Source organism: Octopus bimaculoides, chromosome 12 (genome assembly GCF_001194135.2).
Source record: "Octopus bimaculoides isolate UCB-OBI-ISO-001 chromosome 12, ASM119413v2, whole genome shotgun sequence".
Classification (NCBI taxonomy): Eukaryota; Metazoa; Mollusca; class Cephalopoda; order Octopoda; family Octopodidae; genus Octopus; species Octopus bimaculoides.
The window spans coordinates 61579902-61601842 of NC_068992.1; the positions used below are offsets into that span (position 1 = coordinate 61579902).

At 35.5% G+C, this 21941-nt stretch overlaps 1 protein-coding gene across 4 annotated transcripts in view; it reads left to right on the top strand.

Annotated features, from left to right (window-relative positions):
- Window positions 1–21941, top strand: part of LOC106873224 (uncharacterized) — an 81593-nt gene that overhangs the window by 16677 nt on the left and 42975 nt on the right. For all 4 annotated transcript variants that reach the window (XM_052972215.1, XM_052972214.1, XM_052972217.1 and 1 more), the window contains 2 exons: window positions 3028–3221; window positions 17481–17565. In XM_052972215.1, coding sequence (XP_052828175.1) covers window positions 3028–3221; window positions 17481–17565 — 279 coding nt within the window. The remainder of the gene's footprint in view (window positions 1–3027; window positions 3222–17480; window positions 17566–21941) is intronic.

Consider the following 21941-nt stretch of genomic DNA (forward strand, 5'->3'; position numbering starts at 1 on the left):
TATATATCTGTTTACGTATTTATTGGCTTATTTTATTTGTTTACTTGGATCACTCACACATATGTTTGTAATCAATTAATAGATAGATTTAATGAATGTTTACTGGCTGATGTTTGTCGATTGTTTATCCTCTCCATTTTCTTATTTGCCCTATATATATGTGTGTGTGTGTGTGTGTGTGTGTGTTGATAACACTATTATCTCCAACTGAATAGTGATGCAGGATGCTTGTTTGCATCAGTTCACTTGGAAAACTTTGTGAGTGACAGACCCTTAGTGAAATTGCAATGACTAGAATGCAAAGTTGCATACAAAGCAATGTGCAGTCACTGCAGTTGAAATATATGTAGATCAGATATATGCTGTAGAAAACTTTTAAATAAAGTAGTTTTCGGACATGAATGAAATATTCACTCACCTCTTCGTCATCAATGTTCTTAAATACTCTCTGGAATATATACAGTTCTGAATAGGAATATGGAATTACTCAGTGAGTGAAGTTTACCAGTATCAGTATCTCTTTCTAAGTTTGAGTATTATATAATGGACCATTGTGGATAGACGGCATCTAAACCAAATTCAGAGGTAATAAGATATCTGTCAAGATAACTTATCCCTTTTATACTCTCTCTCTCTCTCTCTCTCTCTCTCTCTCTCTCTCTCTCTCTCTCTCTCTCTCTCTCTCTCCATATATATATATATATATATATATAAAGTACAGCTAAACCAGAAAGCATTAGTAAATAGGGAGGGTACAAATCCTAAAAATGAACAGCACAACTCTTTAAGAGATTAGTAGGTGGAAATCCAGCAAGTAATAATTAATATGTATACAATCTAGATTAGCAGGGAAATGCAGGGCATAAAAACTATAATATTTAAGCAAGCATCAAAAGATGACATTGAAAGATTTACTTTCTCTTATCTTCAGTTTAATGATGGCTGGTCTAGAGGAGAAGAGGAAAACAAAGATTTTATATCAGCCGATGGCTTATCATTATCTCCATTTTAATCTAAAGATGACTAGATAAATATATTGGGTTGTCCAGAAAGTTTGTGTCGATTTATAGGAACTTACCTTTCAACTTATTTTAGAACATGGTTGAGTTCATAAAATAAGATTTGACTACACCTCTATTTAGAGCACAGTTTAAGCTATCTTTTCATGGAAGAAGGTTTAGGTTCCTATGACCTGTGTTAATTCTGTAACCCTTTAAAATGGAAGATAAGAAAGTTCATTTTCGGCACTTGATGCTTTTCTTTTTCCATAAAGGGAAAAATGCCTCACAAGCAACCAAAGAAATATGTGCAGTTTACGGTGATGTTTCTTTATCCGAAAGAACTGTACAGAAGTGGTTTGCAAGGTTCCAAGCTGGAGATCATAGCCTTATTGATAAAGAGCAATCAAGCAGATCATCCACTACAGATGATGATCAAATTAAGTCATTAATTAAAAATAACCCACATTGCACAACCTGAGAATTGGCAGAAAGCCCCAACCTATCAAAATCTGTCGTTCATGAGCACCTGGTAAAGCTTGGACACACAAATCGCTATGATGTTTGGGTACCACATGGGTTGAGTGAGAAGAACCTTTTGGATCGCATTTCCATCTGTGATTTGCTTTGTAAACGGAATGAAAACGTGCCTTTTTTAAAGCTAATTGTGACATGTGATGAGAAATGGATTATCTACCGAAATGTTCAGAGAAAGCAATCCTAGAGTAAGCAACATGAGCCACCCTTAGCCACCCCAAAAGTGGGTCTTCACCCTAAAAAAGTCTTGCTTTGCGTTTGATGGGATTGAAAAGGAATTCTGTACTATGAGCTTCTCCCAAGTAATCAGACAATTAGTTCTGAGAAATACTGTACACAACTGGGCGAGTTAAAAGCAGCAATTCAAGAGAAACGTCCAGAATTGGCCAACAGGAAGGGTGTTGTTTTACAACATGATAATGCAAGACCACACGTTTCTTTGGGAACCAGACAAAAATTGCTGCAGCTTGGCTGGGATTGTGTTACCCCACCCTCCATATTCACCAGATATTGCTCCTTTGGATTTCCTCTTATTCAGGTCTCTGCAGAATAGTTTGGTGGTGGTGGTGGTGGTGGTGGTGGTGGTGGTTGTGGTGGTGGTGAGGATAAAGATGATAATAATGATGATGATGATGTATCATTAAAAAAATTTTCTATTTTTCTGTTGTCAGCTTTCTGATTTACACACTGTTTTCCTTTTTTTTGTGTGTGTGTGTGTGTGTGTAAGTATGGTTATGGAATGGCTATGTAGAGGACAGTGGTAGAGAAATTTTGGCCATAATGATAAAGTAATTCTTTCTATGACCTTAACATTAACACAACATTAACAGTAATATTAATATCAATATTAAGATTAAGAAGGGCACATGAGCTGGCAGAATCATTAGCACGCTGTTACATTCTGAGTTCAGATTCTGCCATGGTTGACTTTGCTTTTCATCCTTTTGGGGTCGATTAAATAAGTACCAGTTACACACTGGGGTCAATGTAATCAACTTAATCCCTTTGTTTGTCCTTGTTTATCCCCTCTATGTTTAGCCCCCTGTGGGCAATAAAGAAATAAATATCAAGATTAAGATTAACCTTGCTTTCATCCTTTCAGTGATCATAAGTACCAGTTAAACACTGAGGTCGATGTAATTGACTTACCCTTCCCCTGAAATTGCTGGCCTCATGTCAATATTTGAAATCAATATCAACATTAATATTAACCACTCAATACGAGTGGATGTTGTGAAAAAATTTGATAATGATGCAATCAGATTTATGTCTGATTCTTAAAGAAAACATGTAAAAAAAAAAAACATTTTCCTGGGACAAAATGTGGGAAGAATGCAGATTTTCATGATTATTCAGATTTTTATGCTATTTTTAAAACCAATTCCAATATTTTATAGGAATTTTCTTGATGTAATCATCCACATTATAAAACTTTTAGGTGTTTTGAAAATAAATTGAGATTTTTTCCTTCTTTTTTCAATCTATTTGCCAGATACCCAAGTCACAATATGGAGTGTTACAGTTTGTCTAACTAACTATTACCGCAAATCACTTCAGATTATTTTGAATGAAAGATATAAAAACGTAAACTGGGAAAACCAACGAAAATGCTTCTACACCAATTTTGAATTAAACAGTGGAGTAAAGCCAAGTTTTATTGAAATTAATATGAATTATTATTATGGGGTAAGTAAATCAAAATAAAGACATACACATATGCAAAAATTTTACAAACATACACATACATAGACATACTCATACGTACACACACATACATGCATATCTACTTGTACACTTGTATCATCAAAAATTATGCTATTTTCAAGGAAAGAAGCTGAAACTGGTATTTAATAATTGCATTGACATGGCATCTGTTCTTTATATTTGAATATAGATTCATATCCAAAGAGCTTAAAAATTTTCACACCAGCAGGATTTGAACTCCTGTCCCTTATTGTAGTTCTGTCACTGAACCATGTGATTAAAACTTCTGTCAACCATAAATATTAAATTGAAAAGAAATTATATATATTTGTGTGTGTGTGTGTGTGTGTGTGTGTGTGTGTGTGTATGTGCATATGGGTGTATGTAGTCATGGGCATGTGGTAAGTTTGCCTCCCAACCACAGAGATTTAGATCCAGTTCCACAGCTTGGCACATTGGGTAAATGTCTGCTATTATAGCTCCAGGCAAACCAAAATCTATATTGGATTTGATAGATGGAAACTCAAAGAACTCCATCATATACATATACATACATATATGTAATTATATATATATATATATATGTATATATCATCATCATCATCATCATCATCATCGTATCATCGTCTAATGTCTGCTTTCCATGCTGGCATGGGTTGATCGGTTTAACTGAGGACTGGCGAGCCCTGGCAAGGATCACGCTCGGATGGTGCTTTTAACGTTCCACTAGCACAGGTGCTAGTCAGGCAGTGCTGTTATTGGCCATGTCAGTGAATTTGATTTTGATTTCACTTGCCTCATCAGGTCTTTGCAAACAATGCATAAGTAGGCTGGTTATACTGCTGGCATGAACCACTTGGCTTGCTGGGTCTTCTCAAGCACAGCATATTTCCAAAGGTCTCGGTCACTAGTCATTGCCTCGGTCAGGCCCAATGTTCGAAGGTCGTGCTTCACAACCTCATCTCAAGTCTTCCTGGGTCTACCTCTTCCACAGATTACCTCAACTGCTAGGGCGTGACACTCTTTCACACAGCTGTCCTCATCTATTCACAACACACGTCCATACCAGTGAAAGGCTTTCTCTATGTCAACAAAAGCCAGGTATAGAGGTTTATCTTTGTCTAGGTATTTCTCCTGCAGCTGTCTTACCAGAAATATAGCATCAGTGGTGCTTTTCTCTGGTACAAACCCAAACTGCATCTCGTCTAGACTGACCCTCTCCCAAATTAGTTGGGCTACAACCCTCTCTGTGACTTTCATGACTTTATCCAACAACTTGATACCTCTGTAATTATTTGTATTTAATGCATCACCTTTACCTTTGTAGCAGTTGACTATGGTGCTGCTACACCAGTCATTGGGTATGACTCCTTCATGTACCACCTGGTTGACTATATGGCTGACTAGGCTATAGCCGACACTGCCAGATATTTTGAACATCTCTGCGGTGATTCCTGATGGGCCAGGAGCTTTCCCTGTCTTCATACTCTTTATTGCTTTATCTACCAAGGCACTGTTAATTTGGATAGCTGGTCCCTCTGTTGGGTCGGCATTCAGCAGGCTCTCTTTCTCTCATTCATTCTCTTTATTTAGCAACCTTTCATAGTGACATCTCTATACTTCTCTCTTTGCAGCCTTACTTAATGCAAGTGTACCATCATCCATGCAAAACATTTCTCTCCTATGACATTACTATTTTCTCTCACACAATGTCTCATAGCACGAAATACCTCAAGTGTTTGGTCCTTACGGTGCAGAACATTGGCAAATTTTTTCCTTATCTGCTTCCCCCACTGGCTAAATAAACCTGTCTCCTAGCTTCCCTTTTTGGCTGTCAGATACGATTCCCTGCTACTACCGTTCTTCCAGTCCTTCCAAGCCTGTTTCTTTTCCCCAATGGCTTTGTCAACAATATTGCTCCACCACCACGTTACCTTGGGTCGAGAGGGGACTTTGCACCATCCACTAGAGGGCTTCCTGGTCTGTATTGTGTTGAAATGCATTCATATGGCACATATTAGCACATTTACAGAACTTCAATATAATACAATGCTTTTCACTTTTTCTTTTGGAGCATATATTAAGAATTTCTGTGGGCTTCCTACTCTGGAACAACCTACATACAATTGACCATGTGAGAAACAACCCTCTTTTAGATTGAGATCGACAACCTGCAGTGTTTGACCATGGGATTTGTTAATGGTCAGTGGTAACTGACTCTCACTGGAAATTGCAATCGTTTGAAATAAAAGGGGACAGCTGTTGGCATTAGTGGTATTCTAGGTATAAATACAGGGTTTCCCTTACCACATCCAGTGAGGATGTTTGCTTCAATAATTTGAGGCTGTAGTTCAATCACAGCCATACATGTACCATTGCACAATCTTGGCTGATCCAAGTTTCTGAGAAGTATGATGACTGCGCCCTTCTTCAATTCAAGGTTGTGTGGTGATATGCTGGGTGGTTCCAGACTGTTGAGGAATTCAACAAGATAATGAACAGCATTGTCCTCGTTGACAACTTTGTTGATAGATTTATAGATGTTGCGACCTCCATCTCCCCGCTGTGTCACTTGTTTTTTCTTCATAATCTCCTTTCCGTCTGTCTCTAATGAGAAAAAGAGTTAGAGAATTAGTGAGAGAGACATATATACAACCAGTGAGAGAGAGAGTGTGAGGGAGATAGTGAGAGAGATAGAAACATAGACAGGGACATACAGACAGAGAGAAAGCAGAAGTCTGGCAATGACTTCAAAGGAATAAATGTGATGTATAAACTGAGAGAAAGTTGGAAGTGGATTGAGAGATAGGTGGAATATTTCTTAATTCTGTAAAAAACATTATGGTGAAATAGACAGTATGTGGATTGCTAGAAATAGGAGCCAATACGCTGCCCCCCTCCACACACTCACCATTCCGTTTTCAGAAAATAAGTGCACAGTTACCTGTGGAATGGTCAGATTCATTTTTAAAATGTGGAAAACCTGAAATATTATTGATTTTATCTTGTATTTTCAGCGGTCAATGTAGAAGCAAGGAAACAAACTTTGCTTTTTATATTTAGTCTTTTCAGTCATCAGCGAACAAGCACACAAATAAACTTTACTTTTCGTAAGGTTATAAAGATATTATGGTGAGATAGACAGTATGCTAGAAATAGGAGCCAATACACCACCAAGTCAGCTCCCCCAATCCATTTTCAGAAAATAAAGGCACAGGTATCTGTGGAATGGTCATATTAATTTTAAATGACATGAAAAACCTGAAACATTATCAATTTTATTTAGTGTTTTCAGTGGTCAATGTACAAACAAACAAACAAACTTTGCTTTTTATAAGTATACTAGCAGTATAACCCGACGTTGTCTGGGTGTGACTTATTACACCATCTACGATAAGTCTTGCTAGGTGAAAATCAACTAAAAAAGAAAGCCTTACCACGAAAAAACCCTTATGATGTAAATATGTTCATAATTCAAAAGACGATGAAATTAATAGGGAAAGTTTGAAGGCAGTTTTGCGTAACATCGTTAAGTGTACATAAATTTCATCTGTCTGGATGGTTGTACATATACAACTATTTAGTAACATGTCACATGTTTTTACAAATCACATATAGGTGCTTTCATCTACTCTAATAGATTCTTTAGATTTAAATTTTGTGAAGGGATTTGTCTCTTTTTATAGTATTAGTGAATGGGTTGGGGTGGAGAGAGAGAGGGGGGGAAAAGAGTAATGTGGAGTGTATAGGGTAGGAAAAGAGGGAGAGGAATGGGGAGATAGTGGAGGAAGAAAGTGAGAGTGTATGTGTTTGTGTGTGTGTGTGTGTGTGTGCGTGTGTGTGTGTATGTGTGTGTGCCTGTGTATCTGAAAGGAAGTGTTTTGAGCAAGAGACAAAAAGAAAAGAAAAAGAATATATGTTTTTAAGTAGGTGGCTAGAAAAGATGCTTACTTTGGTTCAGCCAGCTCACCAGGGGGTCTGAAAGTAAAATATTTTCAAAGTGAAAAAATGTTTTTTCTTAATGTCAATGGAAAAGAGAAGGAAAGAAAGGAAGGAGGGAAGGAAGAAAGAAAGAAAGAAGAAAAAATGTGTTTATATCTATACAGTTGGTCAGTTCTTTCAATAGATGATAACAAGTTGATTCTTGGTTTGTGAAAATGGCAAGACCAGGTGGTTACTCTAAGGCGGGGTCTGTTTTCATGAGGAATAATGAAAGTTATTTTCAAAACATTGCCTGGGCTTATTATCATCATCATCATCATCATCATCATCATCATCATGCCTGCAGATGCAAGGACATCTGTATCTGGAGTAAAAGAACTCCATTTAATTTTTAAAATGCGATGAAGATATTTTTGGTGGAATTGTTCTAACAATTTAAAATGCGTTTCATAACAAATCCAAGTTTCACAGGAATATAACAGGGATTGGTAAGACAAATGATTTGTAAAGATGATCATGTGGATCTTAAAAATGTAAATCTGAAGAATCTACTGGAGTAGATGAAAGCACTTATATGTGATTTGTAAAAACATGTGACATGTTAATAAATATTTGTATATGTACAACCATCCAGATCTCTGAGTAACTTATATTTTCTAATGTAAATTATCGGTACATCACCTCCAAAACTTCTAATATATATATATATATATATATATATATATATTATAATAATATTAGGGAAAAAAATTCCAAACTTACAGGGAAAAATTCAATTTAATTTATCCCTGTAAATTTTCAATTTTAGTGTATTTACTTATAAAATTTTTCTATACATGATTGTGGATTTTCATGGATGAATTTAATAATTGTGGGGGTTTTTTCTCTAAATTATATATTTTATATATATTTTCATATATTAGGGATAAAAATCCAAATTTACAGGTAAAAACCCAATTAAATTCAATTTATCAAAAATTAAAATTAAATTAAGTTTCACAGTATAAAATATATAAATATATGATTTAGAGAAAAGAACCAAAGTTGATGAACTCATCCATGAAAATCCACAGTCACATATAGAAAAGATTAATAAGTAAATACACGATAAGTATAATAAAATAGAAAATAAAAATCATAAAATAATAATAATAAAATTACTACACGTGTTTCATAACCAAGTTTTCAAATAGAAAATAAAATATATTCAAATCGATTAAATCGATCGAAAATCAATTCTATTCAAAAATATAGCTAACCTTCAGCTCACAATACAACAACAATAATAATAAAAGGGATGTATGTATCAACCAACAATAAATAACAAATGAATGTATATAAAAATACTTATTATATTAAGATAGAAAAATGTTAAACAATACACATCCACACACACACACACACACACACACATAAACATATACGACGGGCTTCTTTCAGTTTCCTCTCACAAGGCTTTGTTTGGCCCAAGGCTATAGAACATACTTCCCTAAGATGCCATGAAGTGGGACTGAACCCAAAACCAAGTGGTTGGAAAGCAAGTTTCTTACCACACAGTCACACCTGATATATATTAGTATTTCACTTAGGCATGGTGATACTAATAACCTGGTGCTGGAATTCAATGTAGATATGCTTCAGAGAAAAATGTTAGTTGAGTACAGAGCATAATAATAAATTATATAAATGACAAGGAAACAATAAATTACGTAAGTGAAGTTCATTAGTTTTACAGCTGTTTCTGCTATTAGATGCAATACACTCATACTTGAGTACTTGTGTATCATCTTATAGCTTCTTCAGAGTTTCAAAAGTGAAGTGTAATTATATTTGGAAAAGGATTTATATATATGGAAAACATCACCAAAAAGGAGTATCAAGTTTGAAGGGAAAAACCTACTCACAGAAGTATATTTAGATAATTTTGTGTATACATGTGTATACAGATAGGCATACAATGAACCCCTATGTGAATAATTGTGGAGGCACAATGGCCCAGTGGTTAGGGCAGTGGACTCGTGATCATAGGATCACAGTTTTGATTCGCAGACTGGGAGTTGTGAGTGTTTATTGAGCAAAAACATATAAAGCTCCACAAGGCTCTGGCAGGGGTTGGTGGCGAACCCTCCTGTATTCTTTCACCACATTTTTCTCTCATTCTTTCTTCCTTTTCCTGTTGTACCTGTATTTTCAAAGGGCCAGTCTTATCACACTCCGTGTTACTCTGAATCTCCCTGAGAACTATATTACGAGTACATGTGTCTGTGGAGAGCTCAGCCACTTGCATGCTAATTTCACAAGCAGACTGTTCTGTTGATTGGTCCAACTAGAACCCTTGTCGTTGTAACCAATGGAGTGCCACGATATATGAATAATTATTTATATGTATACATGAAATATTGTAGTAAAGTGGGCCCTCCTACTGGTGTGATGTGTGGCTGCCGTTGTACTGTAGTTACTCTTTTATGCTTGTAGCCACAATATTTACTAGTTATCAGATACCATTGTCGCTTCGTACCGGAATAGTAATACACATCACATATAGAGTATGCGTTCACACCTTGGTGGTTCTTTGTATGAGACCTTTATTTCCTTTTTTTCTCCTGCTATCGTTATCCTTGAGTAGGAGCATAGCTCCTATCCCATATTTGATGGCATCTGTAGCTAGTATTACCACTAACTTGAGGTCGAGATGCATAAGATACAAGTCTGAAGTTAGCACATCTTTTAACTCGTTAAATGCTTTCTGACATTTCTCTGTCCAAACCCACTTGGCATTTTTTGCTTAGTAATTTATTAAGTGGTGCTTTTAACTTATGTATGTTTGGGACATACACTTGGAAATAATTTACCAAGCCTAGGAATGCTTGTAGCATTGTCACGTTTGTTGGGGGCAGTATGTTTTGTATCCCCATCTCCCTTGATGGGTCCAGTCTACGTCCACTTTCATTGATTACTTGACCTAGGAATTTTATTTTTTCCATCAAAAATTCATATTTTGCTTTTGTCAGCTTCAGCCAGTATTCACTTATTCTCTCGAATACTTTCTTTATGTGGTTGATGTGTTGCACCCGAAACTCACTCCTTATCAAAATGTCATCGAGGTATGCAATGGCAAAGTTGCAGTCACTTAACATAGCATCCATTATTTGTTAGAATACGGCGGGTAATACTTTTACTCCAAACAGCAGTCATTTGAACTTGTACAATCCATCAAACATATAAAAGTTTTCCATTAGAATTTTGTTTCTTGTGACTGTTTCCTCAGTAAGCTTTTTTTAAGTTGATTTATATGTCCCTAATGTTTGTAGTTGTGACCTTTTACCAAAAAATGACACTTTCCTAATCTGTTTAGTAATCACACCTATTCCCAAATTTCTTGACTGCTTTTATACATTTTAAAGAAAACTTTGTCACCAATTTTGAAAAACTATGTATAATATTTCTTGTTCGATATTTTTCTTTTCTTTTTTTTTTCTACCTGGTAACAACTTGTTGAATACTGTTTTGCAAGGAACATTCCAGACAAGGTATTGTAATTTGGTGTCGCTCAGTATACCCTCAAAAACTGTTGGAGTGCTAAGTCGTCCATTATTTCATTGTTCGTTTTATTTAAAGCCTTCTTAAATGTGTCAAAAAACTGCCCCGCTTGTCCATTTGACTTAGGATGATATGGCGATGTGGCCACATTTGACAGAAAACATTTTACAAAATTTTTTGAGCTCATCTGCAGTAAATTGTGTTCCATTGTCAAATGCAATAATATCAAGAATACTATACCTGGTGAACATCATCATCATCGCTCAACGTCCCCCTTCCATGCTAGTGTAAAAAAAACTTGCTTCAACCAATGGTGTTGGTTTTTTACATGTATGCACTTCAGGCCACTTAGGACAACTGTTTACCACAACAAGGTAATATGAACCGTTAAGTGAACCTGCAAAATCGACGTGCAATCTTGACCATGGAATATCTGTTTTGGGCCATTTTGTGATAGGTGCTTTTGCTGCTAGAGCACAGCCTCTGCATGCTTTCACTAATTCTTCAATCTCTTGGTCCATTCTTGGCCAATAGCTTCTCATTAACAAGTTTTTTATATCCTGGTGTTGGATAAATAATTTAATGATGTAAGGGAAAGAAAGTATTATCACAATACAATTACTGCAACACAAGATTAAATGCTCTCAGCCAATGGCTCACAGTGAGCTGCTTACTCTGAACTGCTGACATTTCTTTGTTTTATAGCAATGCGTCAGTCCGCTTTTAGTCACAAAAAGGTAATGGGAATCCTTCCATACCATCTCCCATTTTTTGAATTACCTAACTTCACTCCTTTTGAGAATTTAACTCTGCTCAGAGTTTTAATATCTCTTATGCTTAGGGTTCAATTCTAGTGTTTCCATTCTTTTGTTTTCCAATGCTAGAATGTGTAGTTTCAAATTGTCTGAGTGTTGGTACCTCAAATGTGTCATACAATACTTCCATGGAGATTTCGTTTCTTGTGACTATTTTTCCTGTGAATCTTTTTTTTCAGTTGGTTCAACATGTTCAACATTTTTTCCCTTTATCAGGAATAACATTCTTCCAATTTGTTTAATAATTACACCTTCCACCCAGCATTCTTTCCCATTTCTATGGGCTTAAAAAAACTTTTGTCACCTAACTTGAAGAATTTTGAACAGTTCACTTTTTCTATATTTTCACTCAGTATCAACTTATCAAAAACAGATCTGATTTTTATAGCAAACATCAATTCTGCAGTTGTCATTCCAGATGGGGTATTCGGATTAGGTGTTACTTGGTAAACACTTAGAAAGGTCGTACATTACTTCCTTGTTCACTTTTTTAGCACCCTCATGAAAATGTCAACAAAATGCTCCACTTGAAATCACCAACAAAATACTTTGCTAGGATGATATAGCAGAGTGGTAACATGTTCGATAACGAACATTTTACAAAATTTTATGAACTCAACTGATGTAAATTGAGTCCTATTATCATACAATATGGTATCAGGAATACCGTATCTGGCGAAGAATTTGTGTAAAAAAATTTACTGTAACCGCAGATGTTGGCTTTTTTACATTCATGCACTTCAGGCCACTTTGCAAAACTGTCCACCACAACAAGGTAATATGAACCCTTAAGTGGGCCTGCATAATCAACATGCAGTCTGGACCATGGAATATCTGTTTTGGCCATGGTTGCCATTTAGTGGTAGGTGCTTTTGCAGCTAGGGCACACCTTCTGCATGCTTTTACTAGTTCTTCAAAGTCATGGTCTATTGTTGGACTTCTCAATAATGATTTCATTCTCGAAATCCCTGGCTGACCTACATAAAATTCCTTTAGTAATCACTTCTACGACTCTTTCTGTACACATCAACACATTGTCACACATTAAGAATGGGTTTGAATTTGTTTTGCGTTCAGAAAAAACGCATATTTTTTATCTCTTTTAGCCCTCAGCATTTCTTTCATTTTTGATAATGAATTTATCATTTTCCGATTTTAATTTCATGTCTTGTAATGTGACTGGTATGATGTTACTCAAACATTTTTAATTTCATTTTCTGCTCACAGCACAGCAATCACAGTCTCTTCAAATGGTTCAGCATATTTTTAAATCAATCTTGATAAACAATCAGCAGAGGGGTTTTCAAACTTTTTGACTTGCGGACCCCTTTATATTTCAGGCTTTACCTTAGGGACCCCCTTATAAACGCTTATGAAATTTATACATAAATATTTGCTTAAAATAACATATATTTTACATTTATTTATTTAACAGTATTTTAGCAAATAGGTTTATTGTCAATTATACACACAGGATTTTTTTAATACATACTTAGTGAGAAGGATGTGCTTGCATGGACCCCCTGTCTTGTCCTTGCGGACCCCCTGTGGTCCGCGGACCACAGTTTGAAAAACCCCGAATCAGCATGTCCTAATTTTTTAGATGGTATATACTCCATCTTAAAATTATAGTTTAATAATATAAATAAATAAAATAAATGCGCCCTTTTAAAGCCTAGCCAGGCTCATGGGCCCAGTTTCCTGGTTTCAATGTGTTCCCCAGCTGGACGAAACGCCAGTCCATCACAGTGTTACTCATTTTTGCCAACTGAGTGGACTGGAGCAACGTGAAATGAAGTGTTTTGTTCAAGAACACAATGCATCACCCGGTCAAGGAATCGAAACCACGATCTCACGATCATGATGCTGACACCCTAACCACTAAGCTACGCACCTCCACAATTTGATAATATAGCACTCCAATATTGCAACCTATCAACAGATGGGTAAAGATTCCTTTCTTCAATCTATATATATAGATAATAACGGATAATAATCATTCTGTAGTCGAAAATTTCTACCGTATAAAAATCTATGAAAATTTTTTACGGCAAAAATAATCATTAGAGCCTCTTTTTTTTATTTAAATGTAATTTTTTTCTACTGATATCAGAGAACGTGAGACATGAACCACTGCCTTCATGTTACCATCTTTATATTTATGTAGCACTACTGTTCCATTTAAAAAAAAAATTTTTTTTGTCAAACGCTTTCTGACAATTTTCAGACCAATTCCACTTCACATCTTTTTTTAATCGATTATTTAGTGGAACCCTCACCTTATGCAAATTTGGAATATAATTTTAGTAATAAGTTGCCAGTCCCAAAAAAGCTTGTAAGGTCGCTATATTTGTTGGAGGGGTCATATTTTTAATTGCATCTGCCTTCAACAGTCTTCCTGGTCAACCTCCATTTCTGTCAATTTTCAGTAAGCCATAATCCCTAATCTTTTAAACACATATTTTGCGTGCTCTATGTGTTAGTCCAGGGATTTGCTTTATATGAGTACATCATCTAGATATGGAATTGCAAATTTACAATCCATTAACATCGCATCCATAATCTGTTGAAAAAGCGCCTGTGTGACTTTTAAAACAAATGATAACCTGTTGTTATGTATGTTAATTGTAAGGTATTTAGAGGGAGCATTCATTGTCTACTCTAATTTGTAGGCACGCATCAGAGAGATCCAATTAAGAAAATAAGTTGCCACCGTTTAATTTTGCAAGTATGTTCTCCGGATTTTGTAGAAAAATTTGCATTTCTCTTCTCCCAGTTTGGAATCATAATCCTCATGAAGTCACATTCTGCAAGCATCGCATTCATCACTTCTTGGAATATAGCTGTAGCAACATTTATGCCAAAAGGGAGCTGGTTAAATTTGTACAGCCCTTTATGGGTATTAATTGTAGCAGCTTAGTACATTTGTCTTTCACTTGTATTTGTAAGTAAGCATCAGAAAGATCTAATTGCAAGAACAATTTTCCACTTTTTAATTTTGAGATTTCCTCTAGGCTAGGTAATGGGTAGTTATACTGTCTTAAACATTCATTTAGTCGTGTCATGAAATTTGCACATACACAAATTTTATTGTTCTTTTTTTACATACACTCTTAGAGGCACTCAGTCTGATTAGTCAATCTTTTCAATCACTCCCATTTTTTTTTACTACTATCCGTCTACTTCTTTATTCACTTGTTCCAGTGCTGCAAATGATACATTATGTATGGGTTTGAACACTTGCGATGAATTTTCTTTTACCTGAAATTTTACTTTAAATTTATTGCACCGATCCAATTCATCTGAAAAAAAAAAACCTCAGGGAACAACCTTGTTACTTCTTCGTTTTAAGTTCTTTTACTCTGTATTTGAAATTTCCTTTGAGTCTCATTTGTATTTCTTGTCGCTGATAAACTGTTTGCATAATTTTTTCTGTTGAACTGTTTTTTAGGTTTTTTTATAGTGTGATTTTGAAACATTTTCGATTTTTATAAGGACAGTCGAATCTGTAGTGTAATTCTTCACATCTAAAACGGGTTAATTTTCCACTTTTAATGCCTTACTTTTGGTCACACCGATTGTGTATGAGAGCAGTTTCTCACTTCAGTTCGTTCAGTATTGTGCCTTAGGTTTATTATTCTCTGACATTCCTCAGATATTTCTTGTAGTGTTAGTTTCTGATTCTGCTCTAATTTAGTCAGGATTCAGTTACAAATTTCCACATCTTTCTTTGCCCTAAAAACTTGCATGAAAATTAAGCATTTAAATATATCTGGTATTAGTTCATTAATTTTAACTCTCTCACCCTCTCTATAAACGATTCCAGTGTATGTAATAAAATCTTTGTCCTCTTTTTTGTAATATTCATGCATTGCCAGCACATATTAAATAAAGAGCTTCTTTCACTGAAAATCTTTGATAGAATATTCACTGTTTCTTCAAAACAGATTTCACCTGGTTCTTTAATAATATGTAATTTTAATATTTCTCATGCCCAGCTGGAGCCAACTTTCTCAACAAACGTCAAGGTTTTTTCTCATCTCGCCAGCTACAGCATTCTTCTGTAAAAATTTCTGTAAAGAAAAGTAAGCAGGGAAGGCCATACCTTCCTCTGGGTTATATGTGAACTCTCCAATTGAGTTTGTGATAGTGTCAGGGGTGAACAAAGTAGATGTATTTTCTGTTTTCTTCTGTATCAGTTGTGCTAACAGTTGCTGTTGCTTCTGAAATTCCAAAAACTGCTGTTGTTGCTGTTGTTACTGCTGTTCTTTCTACTGTTCTTGTTACTGCTGTTGAGGCAAGTGAATTTGAAATCTGAAATAGAAATCAAACCAAATCCGACGACTGGCACCCATGCCAACCTCTCCTTCATTGGACACTAAACTCTGCTTGCGAAGACCTGTTGGGGCAAGTGAAATCGAAATCGTAATTGAACCATATTCGATGACTGGCACCTGTGCCAGTGGAGCACTAACAGCACCGTCCGAGCATGTTCATTCTCAGAGCAGCTGTCTGGCTTCCATGCTAGTGGTCCATAAATAGCACCATTTGAGTGTGATCGTTACCAGCGTCGTCTTCTGGCACTTGTGCTGGTGGCACATTAGAAAATCATTTGATTGAGGTCATTGCCAGTGCCACTGGACTGGCTCCCATGCAGGTGGCACGTAAAAAAACACCATTTTGAGAATGGTCGCTGCCAGTACCGTGTGACTGACCCTCGTGCCGGTGGCACATAAAAGCACCCACTACACTCTCGGAGTGGGTAGCATTAGGAAGGGCATCCAACTGTAGAAACTCTGCCAGATCATATTGGAGCCTGGTGCAGCTTTCTGGCTTGCCAGTCCTCAGTCAAATCGTCCAACCCATGCTAGCATGGAAAGCGGACGTTAAACGATGATGATGATGATGATGATATATATATATATATATATATATTGAGAGAGAGAGAGAGAGAGAGAGAGAGAGAGAGATTGAGATATGTATATGCTTGTGTGTCTGTCTTTGTCCCCCCATCATCACTTGACAACCGATGTTGGTGTGTTTATGTCCCCGTAACTTAGTGGTTTGGCAGAAGATATCTATAGAATCAGAACTAGGCTTACAAAAGAATAAGGCCTGGAGTCGATTTGTTTGACTAAAGATTGTGCTCCAGCATGGCCACAGTCAAATGATAAACAAGTAAAAAGAAAAGAATATATATATCCTTCATACACACACACACACATACACACACACACACACACACACACACACATCTTTCTCATATGCATATACACACAGCAGTACTTCCCCCTACCAAATTCACTCACCAAGCTTTGGTCAGCTTGATGCTATAGTAGAAGTCACTTGTCGAAGGTGCCTTGTAGTAGGACTGAACCTGAAACCATGTGAATGAGAAGTAAAATAGCCTAGACAGTCATGCCTGTTCGGCCCCTTCTTCATCATAGCAATCAACTTCAGCCCCAAGCATGAAACTGCCCCACCACATCTCCCCCAGGATTTGTAGTTCTGTGCTCTGCATGGAGACATCAATAGTCCAGGTGGTATTTGAAAAGCACCCAGTTCATGCTTTGAAGTGGTTGATGTTGGGAAGGGTACCCAGCCTGAAAGACTATGTCAAAACAGACATTGGAGCTTGATGCAGTCCTCAGACACATTGGATCTGTTCAAACCATCAATCCTATGCCAGCATAAAATCATGCATATTAAATGATGATGATGATGATGATATATGTATATACATGTGTGTGTGTATGGTGGTGGGGGGGGACTAATTCAAACAATTTTTAACTGAGAATCAGAGTCCTGGTTGTACATTATAAATGTTTTGAGGATAATGATGATGATTGTCACTATCCTCCTCCTCCTCCTCATCATCATCATCATCATCAGACCATTCTAAATACTATATTGTTATTAACTTTGTTGAACTATTGTATTTTAGGCATATGTTGAAAATCCATATCTTCCAGAAATGTATGGTAGCAGCTGTTCACCAAAATGTTTTGGCAAGGTGAATTTAAAAAAATGTAAGATTTTTGCTTTAGAACTCTTCTTTATTCTTTCCTTTTTTGCTTTTCTTTCTCTTTTAAACCCCTTAAGAAATATTTTTCACTTACACACACAAACATACACACACATACACACACACAAACATGCACACACGCATGTACACACACATGCACCCATGTACAGACACCCACACACACACTCGTGCACACACACACACACACACTCTTGTTCACATATTCACCAACACTCATATGCACACACTCATGCATCACATACACACTCATTACACACACATACATGCATACACATACACACAGATGTACACACATGTGCAGACACACACTCATGTACACATACATGTACACACACACTCACACACATACATACTCATGCACAGACACGTACACATGCACACACATGCACACACACACACACACATAGAAACATACATCCAAATACACATACACACACAAACATGCATGCACATACACACACAAACATGCACACACAAGGAAATTGTAAGATTAATTATGCTCAACTACAAAGATCAATATTCTGAGCTCAAATTTTATTGTTACTATTCAATCCCTGGGAAAGATATTTTCTACATTTAGTGGTTCAATTCACAGTTGTATTGTCAGCAGTGAAAAAGACAAACAGCTGTAAAATCAATATCTTCAGTCAATCATATGCCATTACTGAAAATTTTCAAGAACTTTTCCAACCAATGTTGACACATGAAAATGGATAAAAATGTAATACTCCTTAAAATGGCTAAAACTGTAATGTTGCGCAGAGTTTAAGAATTTGGACAAATAATTTTTAGGGTTGATAGACTGAATGATGTATGCAGAAAATTCTTAGTTATTCAAAATATTCATGTTTGCATGGAAAAGAAAAGAAGAATCTAGCTGCAATCATTGTCAGCCGATGTATGAAGCTGTCATGTAGTTATTGGAAGTGAGAGATGAAGAGAAAGAGAAAGAGAGAAATGATAAGGACGTAAAGAGGGGAATGACATGGCTACAGTATTTGTTGAGGTAGAGAGAAAAAGAGAGAGAGAGAGAGAGAGAGAGAGAGAGAGAGAGAGAGAGAGAGAGAGAGAGAGAGAGAGAGAGAGAGAGAGAGAGAGAGAGAGAGAGAGAGAGAGAGAGAGAGAGAGAGAGAGAGAGAAATGTCAAGTGTTTAACAGAGAGAAATTTTAAACATCAAATAATATTGTGATTGACAAGAAAATAACATTTTACTATTCAAATTTTTATATCCTCTGTCAATGTATTTATCTATTGACATAGACAAAAACATCAATGGTTGCATGGAAGAAGGAAAGCTTATGTTAGATATGATAATAAACTTATTATAGATAGAAAGATAGATTTTTCAATGAAAGTGAAATAACCTAGCAAAATAGGTATGGAGATCATTATCTTTTTAAAACTTTGTTAATCGGTCTTTGTATAGACAGCAAGAAAACTAGATATAAGCAAACAACTGAACCGAAATGAAATGGAACAATCTTGGTTACCAAACAACTTAGACTGAGCTTTGTTACTGAAAACTATAGTGATGGTAGTAGTAGTAGTAGTCGTGGTGGTGGTGGTAGTGGTGGTGGAAATTGGAGGAAAATGGTATTGATTTTAATCTTAAATGGGAAACCGTCAGGAGAGCACAGCCTTATAGAAATAGTAGGTATGGCTGTGGATTGTGCTCTAGAGTACTGCTCTAGAGTATCTGGTGCCAAATTACTAGAGATAGTCTGTGTAAATCGAAATGATTCTTCTCTGGAACAGTAAATCTTGAAGCGTACACATATAAGCATATAAATATCAGATAAGAAAACCATTTCAGATAGAAAATGTTGTAGGCAGCCCATGGTATTTGAACTCACGTCTTTGGCAGACATGACGAGAATTCTATCAATGAACAAAAGCAATTCTTTGAATTTCCTTGTCTATTTTAGAAACTTAATTATTAATATCAACGATTGTATGTTGTTGACATCTTAAGAATTTTATAAATTTTAAAGAAATTTATAATAGAAAAAAGCAAAGGCTGTCCATGGAATTCGAACCTTTATCTCCTGTAGATATGAAAGGCATTCTACCATTGGACCAAAGCAATCCTTTGAATTTCTCTTTTATCTTTTACTTGTTTCAATCATTGGACTGCAGCCATACTGGGGTATTACCTTAGTTTAGTCAAATGAATCAACCCTAATATTTATTTTTTATTTTATCAATCTCTTTTGCTGAACGCCTAAGTTACAAGGGAGTAAAAAAAGCAACACTGGTTCTCAAGTGTTGGCAGGAGACAAACACAAGCACAAAGACACATCCATACATACATGTAAAGAGTCCACTCTGAAAGGTGGTCAGTGTTAAAAAAAGCATCCAGACATGGAAATCCTTCCAAAACAAACAGTGAAACCTCCTTGTACAGTCTTCTGCCAGGCCAGTCCCTGTCAAACCATCCAACCCATGCCAGCATTGAAAACAGATGTTGAATGATGATGATGATGATACATACATACATACATACATACATACATACATACATACACACATACATGCATATATATATACAAATAAATATATATATATATAAGTACAAAGTATAGTGGTTTAGTTCACAGGTTCACAAGTGATCTAAACAATTAGGTACGTTAGGCAAGTCCTGTAATGAATTACTAGGGCTCCAAAGTTATAGCCAAGATGGTACTTATGGAGCCATTGCAGATTTCCAATATAACAGATATACAATTGTTAAAGAGGACAACAAACGTTAAGTCATACACATTAATATTATTGGAGAAAATTCAAAGTCTCACTGCTGTTTCTGGGATATCCCAGAGTATGAGATATTCCATCATCAGAGACAAATTGGGAAAATGAGAAAAGTATAAATCTATGTCATCATTTCATTAATCTATACTTTTCTCATTTTCCCTATTTCTCTCTGATGATAGAATATCCTATACTCTGAGATATCCCAGAAACAGCTGTAAGACTTTGAATTTTTTCCAATAATAATAATGTATATAACTTGAGATGTTTGCCTTGCTTTGCCTTAACGTTTGTTGTCCTCTTTAAAAATTATATATATATTAAAAAACCCTCTAAAGCAGTGCTCCAGCATGGCTGTGTGGTAAGTAGCTTGCTTACCAACCACATGGTTCTGGAAGCTATCTGGATATTGTCTAACCTATCCACAAATAATCTGGTTTTTGAAGATGAGGCAAAGTTTTATAACTCTACCTTGTTGGAAGCAGGGTATAAAGATAGGGTGTACTTATATTAATCCAGATTCTGCTTCCTCTAATGCAGATGTTAATAATATTAATAATGTTAATAATAGGAGTAAGGTTAGTTATAAAACTAATAATAATAATAATGTTAACTTATTTAGAAAGATTAAGCATAGACCAAAATCCAACGGTTGTGTATCAAGCACTGATAATGGTAAGCTTAAGTTTTTTAAATAATAATGTAAGTTATAATTCCAATAAACAAGATAGTTTATGGTCTGTCGTTCCATATGGGAGACAAATTAAATCAAATTTAGTTAGTTTATTTAGGAATGTAGTTAGTAAATATTTTCCTAAAAACTCATTTTACTATAAAGTCATTAATGCGCATAAGGTAAGGTAAATTTTTCTCTAATACCAAAAATTTAACCCAAATTATCGCCGCTCATAACTTTAAACTTTTATCCTCTAATTCTAGTCATGATTCTATTGACATAAATATAGAGAGCAATAGTAATAATGCTAGAGACACTGTTAAAGATAATTTTCAAGATAGAAAGGATATTGATAATACCATTAATAATTGTAGCAAATTAATAGAAATTTCTGAAGATAATCCTAATAGAATTAGATTCCTTAGTGAAACTGCTAAAACTAAGAACATTGTATATAGGTGTAATGTTGTAATGGATAAGAAGATTTGGAGTTATATTGGTGCTTCATCACTTGAAGTCTCGAGAAGAATTTCAAATCATTACTCGACATTTAGGGATAGGAATAAACAAAATAGTACGGCGCTCAGTAGTTTAATTTGGCAATTGAAAGATGAGAATAGAGATTACTCTCTTGAATGGCTAATAATAGGTAAGTCGTTTCCGTACGACAAGGGTAGAGATAGCTGTTCTTTATGTAACTTGGAGTTATTTTTCATACTTTTTTCTAAGGGTCACTTAATTAATAAAATTACATTTAAAGCTTTCAGATGTCTGCATATGTATAGACATACATTTGCATTCTATGAATAGGAAATATTTATATATTTTATTGGAATTAGGTTTGTTGCATGGCTATGAGAGTGTATATGTATGGATGTATGCATGTATATATGTGTGTATGTATATATATATATATATATATATATATATATAT